At 44.7% G+C, this 23,260-nt stretch overlaps 1 protein-coding gene across 1 annotated transcript in view; it reads right to left on the bottom strand.

Moving 5' to 3' along the window:
* The window catches only part of LOC112953147 (collagen alpha-1(VII) chain-like), a 93,220-nt gene that overhangs the window by 52,880 nt on the left and 17,080 nt on the right, over positions 1–23,260 (bottom strand). The window contains exons 14-37 of the mRNA XM_026046149.1: positions 22,507–22,635; positions 21,772–21,921; positions 21,292–21,417; positions 20,700–20,846; positions 20,008–20,127; positions 17,319–17,465; positions 15,992–16,131; positions 15,019–15,142; positions 14,362–14,505; positions 13,839–14,029; positions 11,880–11,954; positions 11,479–11,559; positions 11,361–11,387; positions 10,058–10,102; positions 9,346–9,414; positions 9,138–9,224; positions 8,225–8,251; positions 8,022–8,075; positions 7,027–7,098; positions 6,481–6,540; positions 6,256–6,291; positions 3,011–3,046; positions 1,677–1,709; positions 231–302 (exon numbers count right to left, since the gene is read on the bottom strand). Of these exons, the coding sequence (XP_025901934.1) occupies positions 231–302; positions 1,677–1,709; positions 3,011–3,046; positions 6,256–6,291; positions 6,481–6,540; positions 7,027–7,098; positions 8,022–8,075; positions 8,225–8,251; positions 9,138–9,224; positions 9,346–9,414; positions 10,058–10,102; positions 11,361–11,387; positions 11,479–11,559; positions 11,880–11,954; positions 13,839–14,029; positions 14,362–14,505; positions 15,019–15,142; positions 15,992–16,131; positions 17,319–17,465; positions 20,008–20,127; positions 20,700–20,846; positions 21,292–21,417; positions 21,772–21,921; positions 22,507–22,635 (2,192 nt within the window). The remainder of the gene's footprint in view (positions 1–230; positions 303–1,676; positions 1,710–3,010; positions 3,047–6,255; positions 6,292–6,480; positions 6,541–7,026; positions 7,099–8,021; positions 8,076–8,224; positions 8,252–9,137; positions 9,225–9,345; positions 9,415–10,057; positions 10,103–11,360; positions 11,388–11,478; positions 11,560–11,879; positions 11,955–13,838; positions 14,030–14,361; positions 14,506–15,018; positions 15,143–15,991; positions 16,132–17,318; positions 17,466–20,007; positions 20,128–20,699; positions 20,847–21,291; positions 21,418–21,771; positions 21,922–22,506; positions 22,636–23,260) is intronic.

The raw sequence follows: 23,260 nt of genomic DNA, 5'->3' as shown, positions 1-23,260 counted from the left end.
GGCAGTCGCACAAGTTGAGCATTAGTGCCCCAGCACTTCTCACTGACACCCCTTCAAGAAGCCTTTGACGTCTCCAAGTAACCACAAGTCTCCACTTGGGTTACAGTGTGAGGATGCTCCTTGATAACACAACCTACGAATGAAGCCAGTCTGCCTCAGAGCTTCCTGCAAAATGAACAAAAATAACTTCCTACCCATAAAGGACATGCTGAGAAAAGCAAAGGCGTTACCTTCTCTCCTTTGTTTCCTTGTTGCCCTTTGTTTCCCTGTGGTCCTTGGGCCCCTGTTGGTCCAGTCTCTCCCTGTGAACACAGACAACCCCGGAGCTAATAATATCCCGCAGAGAGGCCAAGCCCTGTTCACATGGCTCTCCAGATCTGCATTTTGCATTTTTGATCCATTCTGACAACTGTTCCCTTGAGAAATCTCCCTAACCATCCATCCTGAAATTTGTGTTGCAGCTTTTCTTTGTAGTACCTGGACTTCAGCCATGCCAAATCCATCACAGCAGTTACACCTCTTCCAGCTATGGAAATGGTATAGCCTACCTTAAAATGTTGTGTATTTACAGTAGTGAAAGTGTGATGAAAACAAGGCCACTAAATGCAGTCAGCCTAGAAGAAGAGACAAGTTTCTCATGACCAGTATTAAGCAGTCTGGAGAATCAGACTGACAAAGGGAGGGGGTTCTTAAGGAGTCTCTGCTCATCCCAACCTCATTCCTACTGTTTCCCAGTGCAGAATGCTTAGAGGCACTGGCCGTGCTGGCAAGTTGCGTGAGGGAAGATGCAAGTCATGAGTGAGCCCTTGTCTGGTTGGAAATGACCTTAGAAAATTACAGAAGTGAACGGTAAACAACTGAGTCTGGAGGAAAGGATGTAAATCCTTGTCCTGAATGCCAGCAGTTAAAAGAGCAGAAGCCAAAAACCTAAGTGAATTAATAAAAAATTACTGCAGGCCAGGTAGCATCACAAAGCCTCTACAAAAGTGAACTGTATCAATCATGCTATAAAAATGTCCAATATGAACCACGTACCCAGGGAACAGCTTTGTCTCAGTGATATCAATGATCTAAGAAAAACTCAATTTCCTCTAGTAAAGTGAGTCCAGTGTTGTGACAAGGCCCCAGAGAGATGGAGAAACTTCCATCTGTGGAGATGCTTATAGGGCGACTACACAAAGCCCTGGTGCAGCCCGATTCACCTTCGAAGCTGGCCCAGTTTTGAGCAGGCTTTGACTCCAGAAGTCCCTTCCAACCTCTGCTTCTCTTTGACTTTAAGTCAATTCCTCACTTGGCTTGAAGTGGGCCACTTCTATAAGTAGGCTGCAGCTGTGCTTCAGTGATCTCTAGCTTCTAACATCTGGAACCCTCAAATTGCCCCATTGCCTGGGCTTACATAGAAAATAACAAAAAAATATGCATCTACCTTGTGTTTCACTAACATTTGGGAATGGGGTAAAGTGGTGAATTGTGTGTGTTATTTTCCTGTTAACAAAAGCAAAATAAATACCAGAAAGCCAGGTTTATTGCTGCTTCTCCAATCTGTCTTCTCTTCAATCTGTCATTAGACTTATGTGACTCAAGTGGTGAAAGGTTGTCCAGCCCTCACTTCTCCGAAGCTCTCACTCTGCAAAGATTTCACTTAAGTTTCAAGCAGTGCAAATTAATGGACTTACCCTGACACCTTTCTTGCCCGGAGGTCCCAAAACCTGAGGATAAAACAAAATGACAGAAGTGCTCTATTTTCTTTGGAAAATGACTACCCTTCCCAATGAGGACTTAAATCGCCTTGTTCTAAAGCAAGATAATCTCAACCTTGTTATGGAAGAGGAAACCCATCCCCTGCACTGGATCATAAAATGCCAGGAAGAGCTAGAAGACACACTATAAACCCAGTGAAATCTGTGAAATCCCACCAGCTTGACCTAGGGATGGGACTGGAAGATCACTCCCATGCAAGGGGTAGTTGGCAGATGGCTGTTGTGGACTTGGAACAGAAGAACTTCCATTCTGTTCTGACAGCAACAAGTCGCCAGCACTCTGCAGAGCAGCCCTGAGGTGGATTTAGAGACTATAGAGCCATCTTCTACCCCATGTTTCCAACACAAATATGCCACTGTTCCCAGAAAAGAGACCTGAGTTGTCCCTGCTCATTCAAGCACCCCCAGCTCACACTGATCTTGAGTTGTGGTGGGTTTCAGCACTTAATGCAGCCTCCAACTGCTCTTACTGCCCTTGCAGCAGATGTGGTGCATACAGAGGTATCCTCTTCTGAGGTTCCTCCTTAAAGCTGCAATTTGGACACCTAAGAAGAGGGGGATATAGCAGCCCTGTTTACACAGGGGTATGGGGTAGATAAGTCACCAGCAGTGACTCTTCAGCAGGACAAGAGCAGCCCCAGATCAAGGGTCCTTTAGTTCAATAGGACACATCTCTCGGTCCTTAGCCTACTACTGGTTGCAAATTGGATGGTTATGGTTATGGTAAAGGGTGTGTGCTTTGCTGTCCTCTACTTGTGTACAGCGAAGGTGACAGAAGGGCTGCAGCCCACTCATAATTACCCCTGTAGCGGGAGCACCTGGAAATCCTGGATTTCCCTGCAAGACAAGAAGAAACAAAATGAACAATCTGGGTCATGAAAAAGTTCCGCTCCTCGCTCTTCCTCGTCCATTCCTTAAACAAACTGAATATTCAACTCAGAAGCACGAGCAAACTAGAGAGGAGATGCTGAGCGCTTGGGGTGAAAGTGTTCCTTGCACTATTTGACTGATATCACTTGAAACCAGATGGAAGAATAAAACTTGCAGACTCCCCCTCTACAGTTTGATTGATGGAACATGCAAACTGCTTGTTGTTTCATGGGAAAGGAGGAAATCTCAAGTGACTCCCTGCTGGTTTCTTTGCAAAATCCCATGCGAACATACTCAGCTGCGCTTGCAGGAACCCAGTGGTCGCACAGAGGTTCGGTTCTGCCCACTCAGGACACCTGCACCCAAGCTGCTCGACTTACTTGGTCTCCTTTCTGCCCTGGAGGTCCTGGGAGTCCCTGTAAGACATCGAAAAAATAATTTCTACCAGCAGTTTTTGTCTGTGCTATATCCTTGCTGTAATGAAAGGCTCCCAGCTTGATATAAAGAGAAAAGAAGGTCTTCGGTCCATTTTTTGTTGACTATGAGACAGCCCTGTGAGCTGCTATAAATGCTCTTGTGTGAGAAATCCCTGCATTTGGATAGAGATCTCTAGCCTGTCTCTCTACCCTAGCTGCCCCCTGCCAGGAGACTGCTACCATCTTGCTTTGCCCACGACAAACCATCAGAGATGGGCCTGAGAGGAAGAAAAAGTGGTGGAACAGTGCTGTATTCTTGGGCTGAGCCTACCTAAGCCTTCTGGCATCAGCCAAGCAGAACGTGGGAACATGTCCTGCTCTTCTACCCAGAGCGAGGACTCGACAGCTTCTTCCACTACTTGCAGGGCAACTCTGCAGGCCACTTGCAAAATAACTTGCAAGCATGAGAAGAAGACAGCCATGAGATGCATGGGAGCTACCAAGCAGGTCAGTGCTTCAACTCTTGGTCTCTAGCCGGACCTGGGAGTTGCAAGCACACATATCCAGCAGGCTTACAGATCCTGAAGCACCTAATTAAGGTAACTTAGATTGATCGAACTTTGCCAGACCCTGCACATCCTTCCACCACCATAATGAGGTAGGCAGAGTATCCAAACCAGCTGCTGGCATCATCTGGCTTAGGGTTCACACTCAATACTGAGGGTCCATGCTCCTTTCCTATCAAATAGGACAGGAATGATACCGGGTAGGATCTGAATTCTATCAGATAAGATGCCTTGAGCTCTGACTTGAGGAACATAGACACCTTAATTCCCTAGAATGGAGGGCAGAGCCAGGCCCACCTTCTCTCCTGCTCTGCACTCCCTTGCTTCTTGTTCTCACCTTTTCCCCTTTAACACCAACTTGCCCTCTGTTACCCTGGAAAACAGAAGATCCTTTAGTGAGGAAAATGCTCCACTGGCAGAGACACTTGGAGCTGAAGGCAAAAATGCCCCATGCTCTGCAGAAGAAGGGTCCCTTCATGAGAGAGTATGAGGGACGGGGGAAAGAAAATAAATAGATATTGTTATTCACATATCATATATAATATATGATGTATGATATATATAGTGAAAGCATCTGTGTGTTGTATAAATGTATATCAATATATACTTACATAATACCTATAATATGTTAGAGTATTTTGTATAATCATATTATTTGTATTTGAGATATAATACACTATATGAAAACACATGTATCATACAATAAAATGTAGTCATATATCATATAATTATTTTGTAATTATTTCATCCATAATTATTGTAATTTTGTAATTATTTCATCCAATTTAGGGAATGGAACATCTCTCGTATGAAGAGAGGCTGAGCGAGCTGGGCCTGTTTTCTCTGGAGAAGAGACGGCTCAGAGGGGATATGATTAATATGTATAAGTTCAGGAAGGGAGAATGCAGGGAGGAAGGGGACAGGCTGTTCTCACTGGTGGCCAGCGATAGGACGAGGGGTAATGGCCACAAGCTGAAGCACAAGAAGTTCCGTCTCCAGGTGAGGAGCAACTTCTTCACTGTTAGGGTGACAGAGCAGTGGAACAGGCTGCCCAGGGAGGTTGTGGAGTCTCCTACTCTGGAGGTCTTCAAAACCCGCCTGGATGCCACCCTGTGCCACATGCTGTAGGTGTGCCTGCTTGAGCAGGAAGGTTGGACTAGATGATCTGTAGAGGTCCCTTCCAACCTTAAATATTCTGAAATATTCTAATACACATAACTTTATTTGGACTATATATGTGTTTTTAAAATACATATGCACATGTTTGTGCGTGTTTGTATATATGCACATACACACATGTATGGACTGTCCTGAGCTTGATCAGACTGTTCCTTTCGAGGATGCTTGAGAGGATGAGATGGGACAGGCTCTTGGAAAAGGCTTAAAAGTTTACATCATAGCTCAAGCACAGGCCAAAGACTGAGGGCTGGGTCCTGGCTGAGCTCAGAGGTTGACCATAACCAAGAGGAGCCAGGTGAGATGCAGAACCAGACCCAATTACCCTATGTATACCTGCCCATGTCTATATTTACAGATGTCTTTTAAGCCTTCCTGGTTTCATTCAGTTAGAGCCAAACCCTTGGATCAACTGATCCTCCTTCCTTGGGTGGCCCTGGCTCACCCTACATGAGAGCGAGCAGCTGTGATGGCCTCCTGTATCCTGTGAAGTCATCTCAGAAAGCTCCTTACCAACATCAGCAGCTACCTCAGCAGCGAGCATCCTGCCAGGCTTCAGTCTTTCTTCAAGAGGGTCCATGAAAGGCCACAAAACCCACATTTCTGCGCACTGAACCAGGACTGGACACCTCAGAGAGGCTGTGACTCTTGCAAGGAGCAAGACATTAGCAGCAAACTGGCTGTTATTGCTGGCAATGGGATTTGAAATCCTCTTACGTTAAATAAAATAGCACCACTGCAAAGGGAAGCAAAATACTTTGTTTTTGGGCTGAATTAAATGTTTCCTTGGATATATCTTTTTCTGTCATTTTCCATCTCTCCTAGAAGTATGAGAATCAATTCTTTTCTAGGTCAATATTAATATTTTTAAGTTTAGTAGAAATTAAATAAATCAGTGGCTCATATAGATGCATTTAGCTTCTAAGAGAAATTCAGAGAGTATATCCTGAGGTAACTTGAGAAGGAGCATGCAAAAAACCACGCAACCCAGTCCTAAACTGTTGCTCTTCTCATAGCCAAACCCAGGACAATGCTGAGGTGGGAATAAATCTGTACCCAGATGGTTCAGAGGATGGTCCTGGTAAGGCATGAGATAATCTGCTCCTCACATTTTAGCTCCTCATCCCAAATAGCATCAGAGCTGAGATCAAGCCCTGGTGCATGAGGTTCCATAATCCTTCTGAAACACATCTGCTATGAGTTGTTGCAACTCTGCAGATCTTTACCAGTCACAAAAATGTCATTTATTAATTTATTAAAATGCTGCATCTTGCTGTCATTCCAGGTCTCTGCAACATCCTGCAGCAACAAGTTCCCCAGATCAAGGACTGCTGACAGTCACTGCTTTTGAATAAGGAGGTCATGTTCCTTCAGCCTATGATGATCTTTAGAGCTAGGTGCTTTCCTTGGCACCTGAGTAGTAGGCACAGAGACCCAGGTACCATGTGAATGTCTTTCAGTACCCACCTTTGCTCCCGGTACTCCTGGAGGACCCATTACCCCCTACAAAACAGAAGAGCAAAAGCTCAGACTTTAAGACCCAAAGTCTTCTCTCTCCCTTCCCGTTTGCAACCACAGGACACACACCTTCCAAGGAAAACCTAGAGAAGGAGTCCTGGAGGAGACTGCAGAGACATTGAGCCAACCTAGAGGTCTTTTGCTGCAAAACTGGCTGAAAAAATGCCAACCTACCTGTGGTCCTTCTTCTCCCTTCAAGCCAGCAATGCCAGGAATGCCCATTCCTGCCAGCCCCTGCAAGACAAGCACAGCATTGCCCTTGGAAAAGTAGACTCCATGCCAGGAGGAAGGCACAAAAATTGTAAAGCAGGGAATGTCCCACCCCACCACGGGCATATAGGTCTGCTCTTAACTGTCCTGCAAAGTTGGAGGGGAGAAATTTGCTCTGTGGCCATTTTCAAAGAAATATGCTTAACCAGTAACCTTCAAGCGAGGTGCAAGTAACTTGGAGGAGGGAGAAGTAAAGAAAGGTCCCGTGTGTTTTCAGCCATTATTTGAAGAAGGGTGGGGAAATCAGAGAAGCAGCCTCATCCAGAGGACAGGCAGCATGTAGGACTGGGAAAAAACATCTGTATGAGCAGGGAGCATTGTGGAATGAGGGTAAAAATCTCTACATGTCTCTATTTGCACTCAATCTATCTTACTAATACTTCTTCTCAGATATTATCAGGTCCCCCCTTGGACTGATGGATCCTGCAAGCATCTGATATGTATAATGACCTTTTCTCCTCTTGGTCCAGGCAGTCCAGGAACACCATCTAGCCCCACGGGGCCAGGCAAGCCAGGCTTCCCCTGCAATGGAAGAGAAACTGTCACATCTTTTCCTTCCCACCTGTTTGTTAATGACCAGACTTCAATGTTTACTTTGAAGTCTGCAGAAACAGAAGCAGCATATTGGGCCCATCTTGATGGACCCATCATCTCATCTCATTGTTTCTTATCTCCCCTTCGACTCAAATCTCTTGTACCCTATGTATGAATTCTTTCTGTGACAATCTACCTCCTTTTGTCTGGCTTGGCCACCCCATCCTTGTCCATTTGATGCCCCATACTTTCAATCTGCCTTCTTGCCCCCCTCTGGACCTGTGCCAGTTCTTTCCTGCACCTCCTGAGTAGGTGGAAGGGAGTAGGGCTCTACTCATCAGCCTCATGGGGCAGCAGGGTCTTGAGGTGACATCATCTAACTGAGCTCAAGGGAAATGACCATTTCACAAAGATATATTTCATAAAAGGCCAGGCTAAGGCATGACTCTTTGGAGCAGCCTTCCTCAGGCAACACTGGCTATCATCTGCCCAAATGATTGACTAAAGCAGAGGGTTTATTGCAGTAGGGAGTGTGGCGATGGATGCTCTTTTCACAATTGTTTTGCTCTGTTCTCTGAGGAAGAGCATGGGCTTGCTTTTTGCAAAACAAATGACTGCTATTGAATGTCTTTGCTGAGTCTCAGACATTTCCCTTTGATAAATCTTGAATGACAGGTCAGCAGGACGGAGCTGACAAAGTGAGAAATGCTTAATTGGCCCTGCTTAATCTGCCAGATCCAGCAGGAAGGGCTTGTCAGCAGTGAAGCATCCCAAGGTGGTGGCTGATAAGAGGTGTCAATAGATATATCCCTGCATGACCATCCTCCTTGACAGCTGGTGTCCCAAGGTCAGTGGTATTTTCCCACCACTAATAGTGGCCTGTGGCTCTTCTTTGGCTTCAGATAACTCACCGGCTCTCCCACACCTCCTTTGTCACCCTTGAGGCCATTCCTGCCACGAGGACCCTGCATGAAGCACAGGACAATATTACAAGATGTCCCACCACCATGGTCTCCATGAGCACCTGGCAAGGATCGAAACCAGAGCCTAGTGGGCAGTTTAGGAATAAAAAACCAGGCTTGTCACCATGTGAAAATCAGCCCCAGGTACTTACCCTGACACCCAAATCCCCAGGTTCACCCTGAAATGCAAAGGACACAGCATTGGCACAGAGCCTGGGAACAAGGAGAAGAAGATTTTCACAGTCTTTCCCCACTTTCCTCCTTGGAGATGCCCAGCAGCAGCAAGCACCTTTCACTACAGAGCTACCAAGCATTCCTGCATCTGAGCATGATGCTGCAGTCCTGGGGCTTTTCCCTCTCTGCCATTTCCTACCAAACAGCAGCAAAAAGGAGGAGTTTCTTTCTAAATTTAGTTCCAGCTAAAGCTCCTCCAGAGACCAAAATCCTCTACCCCTCAGGGTAAAGCAGAGCTTTGATGGAGGTGTCTGCTCTCTCTCACACTCCAGACGCCTCACCCTGTGAAATCTGATATCCAAACTCCCCTTAGGACAGAGAGGGGTGTTTAGGACCTTTGATCTCTGCTTGGTGACACTTGGTGACATAAATCCATTCTTTTGCTGTGCACAGCACAAGTGCTCCTGGATTTTTCAACCTAGATGTGGAACGACTCATATGGACCTGAAGCTGGAAAAGTTTTAGTGGCCACTGAATCTGGCCCACATCTGACAAGCCTGACCATAACTTTTTCAAGCTCCATCATTAACTTCTGCTGACATTTTGAGTTGAGGTTGAACAACTAGGCACTCATGGAAGGAAAATTCCCTCATGGAACCAAATTCCTGCCATTTGCAGGAATTTGGAACCTGAGGAACCAGAATTTGGTTCAGTGAGAGAATCCTATGGGCCTCAGCACTGCAGAATTGGTTGCAAGAGATGTTGAAGACTAGGTTATTTATTGCATAATAGAGAAAGGAAATGTGTATTCCCAAGACTCCTAAAAAACAGGGTGTCCAGGGTTTCTGTGGCTTAACAGTGCAGGGCCATGCTGCAAAAAACCTCACTCACCTTGATGGACACCCCTGGTGGTCCCCGTGGCCCTGGCAGACCTGGTGGTCCTGCTACCCCGGGAACCCCCGGCTGTCCTCTCTGTCCCTGAAACAAAACAAAAATAGGAGAGAGAGGGTCATGCTCTCTGCCTACCCTTTCTCTGCCCTCTTAGCCCAGCACATGCTGAGCAGATGAAGGGTTCATCACACTGGGGTATGATACTCACAGGAGGACCAGGTTGCCCATTCTGACCAGGAATCACTTCCACTCCACCCAAGACGTAGCCTGGTTCACCCTGCACAAGAAAGAAGAGCCCTTGCTCAGTTATGTTAGGAGGTCCAGGCACTAAGAGGCAGCTTCATGACTTTTAGTTGACTTAGTTGACTTAATTGACTTCATGACTTAGTTCATGACTTAGGTGCAGTTGCAGGATCAGAGTAGTTGGAGAACAAACAGCCTGTGCAAGGCAGGAGCCTCCCTGTGCTGCAAACCCAAACCACCTGCGTGCTGCACGTCTGTTGTGGAGGTACCAAAAACAGCCACACAAAACCGTCAGGATGGGACAACTGCTCCTGGGAACAGCCCACAGCAGATCATGAGACTGTGCTTTTCTCTGTCATAAATGTGTACAAACAGGCCTGTTAATAGAAGCAGCTCTTAAAACCCAGAATGACCCAAGAGCGTGCTACCTCCTTGTGCAAATAACCAGGTGAGTTGTGCCAAGGGTAATAGGGACTGGCCAATTTTCTCCATGAAAACTTTAGATATCTCCTAGTAAAACTGAAGACAGACTCCTCCAAGGCTGATATCTGTACAGGACTAGTAAGATACAGCTCAGAAGTTCACATTCAGCAGTGGCTGCTGTGCAAGCCCTTGGAAATAAGAGGCGAGAGTATTACAATGGCTTTTCCCCATTGAAAAGCAGGAATGCAACTCACTCTGTCTCCTTTTGGCCCCACTGGTCCTGGATAGCCAGGAGATCCCTAGAATTAAAAATAGATCATTCATTACTAAACAACAAAGTACCTGTAATACCATTGTTGTGAAATGTTCAAGTTACAGGCCTTAAAAATGTCATCCACCCTTAAGCAGTTATGAAAATAGTTTTCTTCTAATAACGAACTGATTTTGGTTCCAACACTGATGTACTCATGCAGGTGTCACCCATGTAATAATGTGTTATAAATCCCCTCCTTGTGATGAGTGCAAGTAAGAGATGTCCAGGGATGTCTGAGATATCCTCAGGTATGCAAGATGCTGGGCTGGTAGACATGACACAGGATTTACAGAAGATTTATACTGTTTTATAGTATAAGCTGGAGTTTAGATAACAGGACATTTCAAGTGACATTTGAGGACTCTTTTGAAACAACTGAAAGGAGCCCAAATAATGGGGTTCAGATGAAGATTATGACATTCAAACCTTGTGTCTCCACCTGACATGGAGTCCAACACTTCTGGTACTCATCATAAGTGATGGAGATCCAGGCTCAGTTCAGTGTGCCATTTAGGATGCACTGTGATACCTGCCTGGCCTCCAGGTCTCACTTCAGAAGTGCCCTGGAAGTCCCATATTTATCAGCTGATTGCTTTGGAAACCCTAGGGGTTCTCAAATGACCAGAGCCACCTTGGTAGAGCCCTTATCAAAAGCCCTCAGGGCTTGGAGGGTGATTTACCTCATCGAACATAAATGTCTATTAACAGAGAGCTGGTGTAAGTAGGTGACGGACATTTTCATAGCTGATCACTCATCTAGTGTGTAAAGCCATGCTGTCTCCAGTAAAATCCACAGTATGGGGATACTTCTAGTGAAAACAAGGGCACAGGAGGTTTAGCTGGGTTAGATAGAGAGTGCTTTCCAAGCTATGGCATGAACAGCTTTGTGAAACTGTCAGAAGCTTAATTAGTGTAAGGGATATCAGTGAGCAAATGATGCTACTGGTGGTTAAGTGTATAACAGACTGTGGTTAGACTGATATATAAATGCAGGCAGAGTTTGCAGGTCTTATTTTTCCTTTTCTGGGCAGCTCTGGTTCAATGATAGCTGCTTGGCTAGGAATATGCCAGTGGTGTGTTGCATTATGTGCCAGGTCTCCGAACAGAAGGAAATCTGAGCAACACTTCTGGTACTGAGACAATTTCACAGGTAGTGGTGAGAGCCCGGGCTGGCAGGAGAGGCAGATGTGGAAAAACAGCCAACAGACTTTGTGGAGGATCTTTGCTGCATTCAGAATACTCACCACATCACCCTGGATGCCAGGGAGCCCCTACAAACCAGGAGAAAGAAAGATTTCAGAGCTATGTCCACTTCTCTGTTATATGCCATTTTTTACAGTGTTTGTCGAAGCAAATACAAACCTTGAGCCCAGTGGGACCAGGAGGACCTGTCCGCCCTGGTCTGCCTGGCAGCCCAGGAATACCATCCTTCCCAGGTAGGCCCTAAGAATATGAAAAGCAAGAGTTTGAGAGTTACTGCTCCAGACCCAAACAGCTTTGGGCATCCGTAGTTCTGTGTGTGGTTACAGAGAGTCCTCAATTCCTAGTATACAGAGCAATTTTTCATCTCATGCAGAAGACTAAGCCTGTATCATTTTACTTTAGGTTGAGTTATTTCTGGAGGGAAAGTAGAAATATCAGATTTTTCACACTCAAACAAGTTTTGCAAGCTCTAAGATTCTTGGATAGATCTCTGCCTTGCTAATATTTTTTTTAGTTGTAAATTAATTAACCAAGTGACTGGTTGAGGTGAACTGACTCACCCTCTCTCCTTTCTCTCCTTTTGTAGTAAGGATGTATGGGTCATAACCTCCATGAGGAAGAGAGTCTCTTAAGTCCTTGAAAGGAAAATGTTTTACATTAAGAAATGTTTGAAAACAAATGTTTAGGGAATTATGACACGCTACAAATAAACCCAAACCAGAGCGACTTCAAAATAAAGACTAGCACCTTCCCTGACATATGCAAGAGAAGTAAAGGATAAGGCTGACCCTGCAGGAGACTTATTTGTATCCTCAGACCCTTTAACATACTTGTAAAAATATGCATTACTTATAGTGTCTCCAGGTTGCACTGAATTTGAGAGAAAAGGGTGGAGAACAGAGAGCTGAATGGGGAGGAAATATCGTTAGGAAACTTATTAATGTTTCATGCAGTTTTGGTCTTGTTACAGCTACAGCTCAGGATCTCCTTTTTGGCTCAGAGATGGTAAATGCTCTTGGTTATATGTTTACCAAGACTCATAGAAATTTCAGTGCATTTTTTTTCTCCTCTGGGAAAAACTATGGAGAGGAATTTGGCAGGAGTGAGGTCAGGACCCAATTCAACCATCCATGGAGAAAGGGGGTGACATGCATCTCATTTTAGGTAGCCACCATCAAAAAGAGGCACCACCTCTATGTGGCTAATTAGCTGCTAGTATAGGCACCTACTTATGAAGTGAATCTTGACCTACACCTTTTTGATCACACTGCTCCCTACTACTACTTACTACTGTGGAGACACTCATTTACTCAAATGAAGCTAGCACACCTGAGTGATTTATCCAGGGCCCTCCAGGAAGCTGGTGACATATCAAGGAATTATGTAGAATACTTCCCAAAGCTGACTCTAATCCAGGACACTATTTGGAAAGACTGAACTTCCCTTAGAATTGGCAAAAAAAAATGTATCCCCACATCCTCTTATGAGTTAAGGGTATGTGGGCACTACTGTTCTTCATTTCCTATGTCTTTCTGCTTGATAGGTGGGTAGAATTGCCTTCCAATGTTTCAATTCTGTAGTAAGAAAGCTCAGGGCTCTGTTCAATGGCTCACATGTTGAAATCTAAAGCTATCTGAAATGGTGTAGGACATCTGGCATGACTCTGTGGGGCTGGCAGATATGATGGAGGATCTATGGAACCGCTGCGCTACAGGCTCACCAGGCGAGAGCATAGGAGGATGCTGCATATCCCATGCAGAAGTGGCAGGTCCTAGAATGATCTTCCCCAAAACAAACACAACCTCCAAATTAAAGACTGTGAGGGTGATACAACTGCAGTGAATGCAGCGTAGATGTGAGAATTGACCTGGGCAAAACAGACATCAGTGAACTAAATCTCACCTTCAAACACCGGGGACTACAAGCCTCCTCTCTTCTTTGGATGTATGGTTCAGCTGAAGGTGGATCAGGGACCAGTAGCTTGCTGTCTGTGCTATCAAATGCCAATTGCTTGTCTGCTTTGTGACTGGGAACCTACAGCAGGGAATTTGGGTTAGACTAGTGATCCTCCATATTCTGGGGCTGGACACCGCCATCAACCCTCAGCAGATGCCAAGAGGTCTCTGTGCATTTATACCACCAACCTTTCAATTGAAATATCCACAAAATACTGCTGTTTGACATACTCTGCAACAAGCTCATGACCTTGCCAATGATCCATGGATCAGAGTTGGAAGAGGTCACTGAAATTACGTATGTTCAAGTGCTTTACGCTCGCATTAGCCTTATGCACCTTCAAAACTGTATTCTCTCCTCCCCTATTTTACTTCTTCAGTTTCAAAGGTTTTGTTCTTCATCTCTGGATTTGAACAGTAAGTGAGGTCAAGACTGGACCCGATATCCTGACTTTTTGCTCCCCTAGCTTTGAAATGTGGCTCAGGCTAAGTGACTGCCTTGTGCATGACTTGTGCCAATAAAAGCCAAATGACTTTTATTCAAAGCTCTGCGAAGCAGCTCACCTCCTCATGCAATGTCTGGGCCCCTGGAGGCTGCAGATCAGAACAAATGACTTCTATCAGCTCTTGGATGATATGGGGAAAGTCATCAAATGTGCTGATGTAGAAAACATTCTGGAGGTTCTGCTGCAGCAGGATGGTGTTCAGCTCAATGGGGTCAGCTCCGGAGACACCCACAGCAATGACGTGGATCCCTGAAATACATCACTTGCTTAATGAATAATATTTGGGATCAGAGTTTGCATATTCATTATCATATTCCTCCTTTTGATGTCCATTGGTGGTAATTCATACTCCAGCAGCCAAGCGACAACTCACCTAAACCAGAGTGTATAAGTTCTAGCAAAATTAAGACACTCTAGCTTGGAATGAATAAAAAGAAAAGATGATGGAGTGAAAAAAGGCAAAACCACTTTTGAGGTGCAAAAATCATGCAATATATCACCCACTATACCCTGGGAATTCAACTTGGTTATGTTTGAAGTACAAGCAAGACCTTAGGGAAACACAACAGGGGAATTCTTACCTAAAGCATGGGCTGTTCTGGCTGGTGGCAACACATCATCTTGTGATCGCCCATCAGTCACAAGCACCAACACATGAGGGAAAGCTGGTCTCAAGCCTCTGGAGGACTGAAATATCTCCTTTAGCATGTAGGCTAAACCACGACCTGGGCAAATGTAGAGAGACACAGTGTAAATCTGCCTAAGTAATATGTCTGCAGGTGGTGAGGGCTGTGGAGTGGGAGTTCCACTCCACAGCTGGGCAAATCAGGGCATTCAGTGTAGCCTTATGAACGCAGAGTAGTTCCTACAGCAAGGCAAAATTTTTTGAGGGGAGACAACAATGAATTGGATTGACTCAAATAGTTCAACTCAATAGGTTGAGTTCAGCAGATAACTTTGAAAAGGAAGAAAAAAAAAGGAAATACATTCAGAAGAGTTGAAGCATTTCCCCAACATTTTAGGGAAAAAAAATCACTCTATTCCTGTTCTGAAATTTCTTCTGAAAGATCATGAAAAACCTTCAAATTGAAAGGGTTAAGAACTTTGGGCCATAACTTTTTACTGATAGCAGCTATAGCCAAATGGTTTCAAAATGCTCAGAAATGCATTCTTGGACTTCAGCCTCATTCGTGAGGCAGGAAGGTCTACAACACGTGTATGGACTCACACATACGTACCAGTTTTGGTGTTGCCTCCAGCATAGCGCAGCTCCTTGATGGCTCTCAGAACACTGTTGCGGTCCTTGTGCTGGTGAAAGTGGAACACAGCTCTGGGCTCCTCACTGTACTGCGCTAAAGCAACCTGCCAAAGAAGAGGCCAGGCTAAAAAAGATGAATTTCATATGATAGCCAACTATACTGAAGTATCCTCATCTGACCGGAATTATCTGTTAAACCAGGATAACGTCATCACCTACCTAAATCTTGCAGATTATCTGCAAATGAAGAGCGTAAGAGACTCCTCATTTCTCAATCAGCTGAAAGAAAGCAATATAAATCCCCATTTCAAAAGGCTGGTTCAGATATCAGATGGGCTAATGGATCCTTAAATACAAATTATCTTTGCTAATATATCTACTGAGCATTGCCATTTGCTTTGCTGGATTGCCAGTTAATTCTGCAGGCTGCAGCTACCCTTGAGAGGTTTCACTGCATGGTCTGCTTGTCCAGGCATGTGCTGCATCTCCCACTCAGGCACCCACCTGCGTCTCCTCCAATTAGCAGTCTGGATGCAAGCAGAAATGGGGCCCTGAAGGGAGATCTTTGGTCCTGGAGTGGGATATCCATGGCTTCATCCACAACTGAGACAGAAAGGGGATGCTGACATGTACCTGGCCTCTATAATCTAGACAGACTGAAATACTGCATTTTAATAGGTTCAAGATTTGCTTTACTCTTGATGTTTCGGTCTTGGAAGAAAGGTCAAGAAATGGAAATATGCTCAAATGAGTTGGGAGCCAAGCTGGAAGTTAGGAGATTCTTATTTTTGTCTTTGATAGGCCACATAATTCTGATGGGGCTCTTGGCAAAATACTTCACCTCAGCAAATGACAAAATATGAGCTAGAAAACCCTTTATTATTGCAAGGGTGAACAAAAGGGAGATAATTGGACAGAAAACATTTCCAGGAAAGAAAATAACAAATTCTTGCCTGTGTCCCTTCAGGCCCAATCTTAGGGAAATAGGATATGATCCGGAAGAGGAAGTCTTTCACTTTATTGAAATTGCTCTGGCCAATACTCGAGGACTCATCCACCAGGAATGCAATATCTGCTTTGAACTTGCCACAGACTGCAGAGGGAAGAGAGGGTTTTCGTAAGTCATGCAGCCTTACGGGAAAGCCACATTTCACTGTGTTCATCACAATGAAACAAACCCAAGCACAAATATCTCATGTCATCAAGTGTTAGTGAGTAGGCAGCACCCTCTCCCATACATGCTGTACGGGTTTTGTGTTTTCCCCTTCACCAACACTGCTCATCCTCATGGAGAACCTCAGATTCTTTGGCTCTTGGGCAGTTTCTAGGACAATAACAAGTCTAATAGTTCCTTCTTGGCTTTTAGGACTGCCATCACCAAGGGGAAAGTATTATCTCCTGGCTCACTAGCACCACATCCACCTACCACTTAACCTTAAACTGAACATCCAGAGGAACACTGAACTTGAAGTTCCCTTATCCCAGGTTTAAACCTGGGATATTACACCATGTCATAAATAACTCTTTCATATGAGCAGATAGAATTCAATCTTGAAAGAAGAGAGGTCTTTTCATTCCCCAAATTCCCACAGAAGGGCTGTTCCAGAAGCTTACTCCTTAAAGGGAATATCACTATGAATCAACTTCTAGTTTAAACATCCTTACAGACACCTCCCTCGGTGAGGGCTAGCCTATAGCATAGGCACTTCTCCAGTCCTGATGTTAGCCCACCAAATGTACTTTTAAATGATATTCAGGCCATCTCTTGCAGCCTTCATTTGGCTGAGCAAGCTAAATAGCTATTTAATACTCAGCAAATGAAGACTCACTAGTTCTGGCTCCTGAGATGAGAGCAGACTGTGGTGTCCAGGGACCAGGTGGTTTTGATCACTGTCCTTGAATCACACATGGATACACACTCACTTGGCCCAGGAAGAGTAGTCAGTGGTGCAGAAACTATGGGAGTTGATAGTAGGGTTTCTAGGGTTGGTTTTAATGTTGAACTGGTGGTCGGTGGAAGGGAAGTGGTTCTTGCACTGCTAAAAGTTGTGGAGGGGGATTTCATAGTAGGCTCTTTTGCTGAAGTAACAGGAGAGACTGGCACAGATGAATATCTGTGAGGTTCCTCTGTAAGAGACAAACAAAAAACATGTTCACTAAACCCTTTCTAGCTAGGATAGCACTACCCTGCAAAGCATGAGAACAGTAGGGAAGCAAAGAAATAAATCTCAATAGCAGTTACCTAGGAGAAACTGCAATTTAAGCATCTAGCCTTTATACCTGTATGCCCAATGAGTGTTGTCTCTGGTCCTTCCGTCTCTCCAAAGACTGGCCTTATAGAAAATAAATAGGTCTCTTTGGAGTGCAGACCTGTCACCCAATATGACCCAGAAGCTGACGGCAACAGTTCCAGGGAAAGATCAGAACCTGCCAAAAAATAAAGGAAGAAACAGACATTAGCTACTGGGAGAGAGAGGGGCTCAGCGTAACTCCCACACTTATTAAATGGCTGATTAATATCTGTCAAAAATGTTCTCAGTCAAAGGAACAGGAACATAAAATGGGAATTGGTACTAGTAGTTGCAGAGAGCATTTGTTCCAGGTAGTGTCCAAGACTTAGTTTCCTGATAGCCCAATGAAGGAACATCAATTATGGTTTGCAGGGCTGATCATATATAAAACCAGGATCCTTACTTGCTAAGGAATAGAAAGTTTCCTGAAAAACAGAAGTAAATTTATTTGAGAAAGTTAATGGCACAAGATAGATAGTTTTGATTTTAAATAATGATATCTGTGGAAACATCATAGTGATGTTTTGACATTTCAAAAGCATTTTATTTTGGAAAAACAGAATGATGAATTTTGATGTTATTCACAGCGAGATTTGTGCCTGTTCATTCTGGGAACATTGTGGGTACTCAAACTCAGGAGAAGCTTCAACCAGCAAGACCCCGCTAAAACTCTGCAAGACATGACCCCATAGAAAATCCCCAGTTCCCAGATGTTTCCTTGTGGATCTGCTTGCTAAACTACATGCTCCATCCCCAGACAGTAAAGGACATAAGGGATTTCACATGATGAGAAGCAGTGTGGTTACCACACTCACACTCTGGGGTACGCAGAAGATTGCTGGGAAACTGAGGTAGAAGGTTCAGGGCTGGATGCTCAGCACCACCCACAAGGTTGGGGAGCACACAGCAGGAGAAATCTGAAACCACTGAAGAAGGAAGACGCTCTTCAATGGCAATGGTTTTTTAGAAGAGAGATATCAATGTTTAGCAAGGGACAGGAGGACAGTAGATGGTAATATTTAACGTGCAACTACAAAATTAAAAGTACTTCTGAACACTGACTGTTGTGGACACCAAACCCATAGCTTTAATGATCCTAGCATAGTCAGCAGAAGGTAGAAAGAAGAGAGAGGATTTCAACATTCAGATGAACTTCTACAAGGCCCTCCTGTTGCATGAGGGAGGAACATTGGGTCTAAATGGGAGCCTATTGAGATGCATGGGTTTGGTTTTGTGAAATGCTGGGCACAGTAGCTGGTTGACTCCAGCTGAGTAGGAGGTGAACAAGTCTTTTACAGGACAACTTGGCTAGGTTTGGTGTAGGGTAGAGAAAATGGCACTACATGAGCTTCAAAGTAGGCAAAGGAAATGGGTAATGCACAAGCACACGTTCAGCAAAAACATCAAGTTGCTGAAAACAAAATTAAACAAGGCATCAAGAGACACAAAGATACAAAATTCTTAATTTCCTTTATATGCTAATGCTCTCAGGCTGAGTAATTAAACAAGAGAAATTGGAATTATTCATTTGTGAGCATATGACCTTGCTGTTATTGTTGAAACATGGTGGCAAGCTTCATCTGATTGGAACGCTTTATCAATAGTTATAAACCTATTTCAGAAGGATCGATAGAGTGAGAGCACAGCAGGGCTGTCAAAAGCAGCATTTTCCATTTCTGAGCCCCCGATGACTCTGAAGCCAATGATTCTGAATACTCATGGATCGATACTTAACAGCATGACACAGGAGCGCAACAGTTGCATTAGATCACTTAAATCACCCTAGAGAGCCAAAAGTTGAGTTCCCTAATCACTTATCCATAATGCGTAGAGCAAAGCAGAGAAAAAAAGATGTTATCGCAGGTGACTTCATCCTGAGTGACATATTCTGGAAGTCTTATGCTGTCAATACCAAAATGCCCTTAGAATTAAACAAAAATAAAGTTGATGATCTGGTCATTCAAAAGGCTTTGCATGGGACTGCAGTGTCAGACCCGTATCCTTTAGTGATCTGTGGAGATGAACTGATCACTAGCAGAAAGTTAATGCCAGAAGTAACTGTGAAAGGCAGCTCATTACAATGAAATAGACTGAGGCCCAATGTGAACCCTACAGAGAAAAATCCATTGGAAAAATAAAGAAGTATAGACTAAAAATTGTGAACAGTGATTGGGAAAGTTTTAAAAGCTGTCCACTAAATAGTAAAGCTTTTAAATGGATAAGAAATGAGCTGTCATTGATAGTAAAACCAGGCCTGCTTAGAGTAAAAAGGAATAATGGCATGAATATGGATCACAAATTGAAAAGGGGATGTTAAGAGCAATTGCTGAGAATTATATATTAAAAATTGCCAAAAAAATGCTAAGTGAAGTCTATAATGGGGATTGTGCAGAGATTTATGGATCAGGGGAGTCCATTAAAGAGTCACACCAGAGAGTCCACATGAGATGGGAACATTGTGGGTACTCAAACTCAGGAGAAGCTTCAACCAGCAAGACCCTGCTTAAACTCGACAAGACATGACCCCATAGGCAATCCCCAGTTCCCAGATGTTTGCTCATGGAACTGCTTGCTAAACCACATGCTCCATCCTCAAATCCGTGTGGCGATGTGACAGCTCACACAGGAGAGGTCCAAACTACAGGCTGCTCCACCTTCCCCCACCGAAGAACTGATACCTGAGGACAAGCGCCACGTTAATAGGTATGCTGATGCTTCAGAAACTGCCGTCCAAGTCAGCAAAATGCTGCTCTCTGCAGCCTCCTGTACTGCAAACTCGGCTACTTTGGGCAAATCCACTGTTGGAAAGAGAAAAAGAAACAGAGACTTCTTGATATGGTTGCAGGCAAAGCGTAGGGAGAGTAGGTAGAAGCGACTGTCGAGAGCTTGGCCGGCTAAAAGGACATACTGCATCCTTTCAGAACATAAAATTTTGGCCTCACTGAAATTTATGGCAAAATCCCCAGATAGGAATTACAAGCATGAAGCACATCCTTGTGCCAATGAACATAGTCTGTCCATGGCTCCATCTCTCAGATCTCTTAGATCATATCTGAGAATCTCTCAGATCACATCTAGCCCAAGGTGCAAAGATGTGCATGCAAGGCAAACATACCTTGGATTGCAACCAGCTTCAGAGACCTTCTGCCTACTTAACCATAGGATGAGGAGAAAGTCCCCAGAGGGGAAAGAGTCCCCAGAAAATGATCATTTTCTGCCACACTGGTGGGATCTGAGAAGCAGTAAGGTGTGTTACAGCCAGCATCACTCCTCTTCCATTACTACCTCATGTTACAGTCCCTTGCAGGGAGATGTCTCCCCAAGCACTTGAGTGGAGATGTTCTTGTCCCACCCTGCAGTTTGTACTCACAGGTTTTGGCGGTGAGGAGCACTGGGCTTCCTTCTCGTCCCTCAGTGATTGCAGACACGCTGATGGTGTAGGTGGTGCTTTCCTTCAGCTTGGGTATGGTGTAAGAGACAGTCTCTGCTGCAACCAGCTGGGAGGTTTCCAAGCCACCTGACAGCAGCCATTCCAAAAAACACTGTTATGTAGCAAGGGCAGGGCAATTGCTATTAATAATTGTAACAGCAGTTTCTCCCACAGAGATCCGAGGGGAACTGGCATGGGAAGAGTATTATGAGCTCAGTTTTCATATGGGAATATCAAGGCATTGGCAGCCAAATGATCTGGTCACAAAGTCATCACATATATTGTGATACAGTTCCCAGATGCCAACTATGGCTAAAAATGATTAATGCCTTTATTATAGATTAAAATCTGCTTGATTTCCAAGGGTTCAACTTTTCCCTTTTGACATATTCATGGAATTTCTAAAATCAAAGTCCCCACCTACCCCAATCAATCTTTGGGAAAAGAGATGACTTGCACTAATCTCCCATTTTATGAGGTTCTCTGAACTCTATCCTCATATCATACCTCACTAAGAGAGCAGGATGCTTACCACTGAATGGAATCCAGGATATCTTATAATGAGTTGCACCAGGAACCCTCATCCAAGACACTTTCAAACTATTTATGCCACTATCAGTAAGCCTTAGATCTTGGACAGTCTGGCTGGGGTTGGAGTCTGCAAGAGATGGTGGAAAATCAACCAGAATGAGATGTTAGAAGTAACAGCCCAAATTATACAGGGCCAGGTTCATGACTGAGTCTAGTCTTGAAGCCCATAGGGTTCAGGGTCTACCTTCCTGGGATCACTAGGCATAAAGAGGACTGGCCAATGTGTTAGTATATCCAGGTTGTCTATGTGTGTCAAGGTTGTTGAACATGTCAGCAGGATGTGCCTACACCTATGCTGTTAGCTACACCATCAGGAACCTGCCAAGGACTCATGCAGCACAGTCAGCAGGGTGCAATGCACATGTTCATGATTCCAGCCTTGATGTTCACACACTGAGGAGGTCTTTCCACTAGGACGTACCTGTGCGGTGAGTCAGAGTCACCTCTGGCCCCTCATTCTTGCTGAAGACAGCCCGAATGCTGACTTTATACAAGGTGTCAGGCAGCAAGTGGTCAATCTGATATGCCAGCACTCTGCTGCTCAGGTACTGAGTCTTGGTGACTTGCTTCTCTGTAAAGAGAGAATACTTCAGAACTGGTAGCTCTCCAGTGAGGCTGGTGGCATCTTCTCCAAGAGAAATAGCCATTCTTTGCTGCACTGCTGTTCCAGAGCTTTTGGAGGTTATCTTCAAAAATACAGGAGCATGAATACAAGGAAGGAAGAAACTAAAACCAATGGGTGCAACCTGGCCTATATTTCTCAACAGTGAGATCTCTTTTCCTATGACAAGTACTGGGGTCAGTAGTCCTGGGGACTGTCAGGGTTGTGGGACCTGTCACAGTTTTGTGAGCTTCCATTTTGCACATTGGAGCCCTCAACTGAGAACCAGCACTTGGTCAATACCCAGGCAATGCAAGTTCCTTGCAGACCAGGAGGTCCATGCAAGCACTCCAAGGTGCTCCCAATACCCTTCTGGTCATATAAATTGCATATACATTTACAATTCACCAATTAGGTGACTGAAGTAGCATGGATGGAGCAATGCATCCTTGTAATGCACATCAATAGATCAGAAGATTGGAAAAGTACTTCCCATATCCTTGACCATAGGCATAGGTCTGTGTCTCGAACATGCATGTACACTCTTCTGCTCACCTTTGCCTGCTCCCACAGGGCTCCAAGTGACTTTGAACTTGGTGGCAGCTGTTGTGGCACTCCATGACAAAGAGAGGCTGGTGCTGGTGTAGGATGTCACCTTGAAATGGGAGACGTAGCCCAAAGGAGCTGCAAAGAGAGGACGGCATTAGACAGAGCCCCAACTACTGTCCATCAGGGATCCCTGCAGGCAGTATAACAAGGACATAGTCCTGGAAAAGGTTCAGAAAGTGTGCCTCTGCTTATCCCCTGTGTCACATTGTACTCATCTAGACAGACACCGGTTTGCACTGCTCGAGATCTGGGTCCCCAGCAGTGTCAGGTGTGTGCATCATTGTGTTTTATGAGTGTCTAGCTCAAGGTAGGAGTGTTGTACACTCCAGAAACATCAAGAAGTGTTTTATGCCTACCATCAAGGGGTGTTTTATGCTCTAGCTCAAAGTAGGAGCAATTCTGAGAGCCCAGAACAAGCAGTTCTGGGATGCAGGGAGCTGTGAGTTCCAGACACATTTGCCTTCACCTTGTCCTTAGCACCCAGAACACCCACCCAGAACTTGCATAGGTACTGAACATCAGTATTCACCCATGCCTGCCCTTCACATAGATCAGTTCATTATTCACATACTAAATTCCAGAGCGACTAGTCAACTTTTGCCACCTTTAAACCTCTCTGAGGATGCATTTGGCACTGCACAAGTCTCACTTCCTCTTTCTTATTGCCTTGTGCAGCATTGCTACGCTTCCTCCTGAAGCT

The sequence above is a fragment of the Nothoprocta perdicaria genome, unplaced genomic scaffold (assembly GCF_003342845.1).
Source record: "Nothoprocta perdicaria isolate Ctin4 unplaced genomic scaffold, notPer1 scaffold_420, whole genome shotgun sequence".
Taxonomy (NCBI): Eukaryota; Metazoa; Chordata; class Aves; order Tinamiformes; family Tinamidae; genus Nothoprocta; species Nothoprocta perdicaria.
Note: the sequence above shows the minus strand (reverse complement) of the source record. Positions and strands in the feature narration are given on the sequence as shown.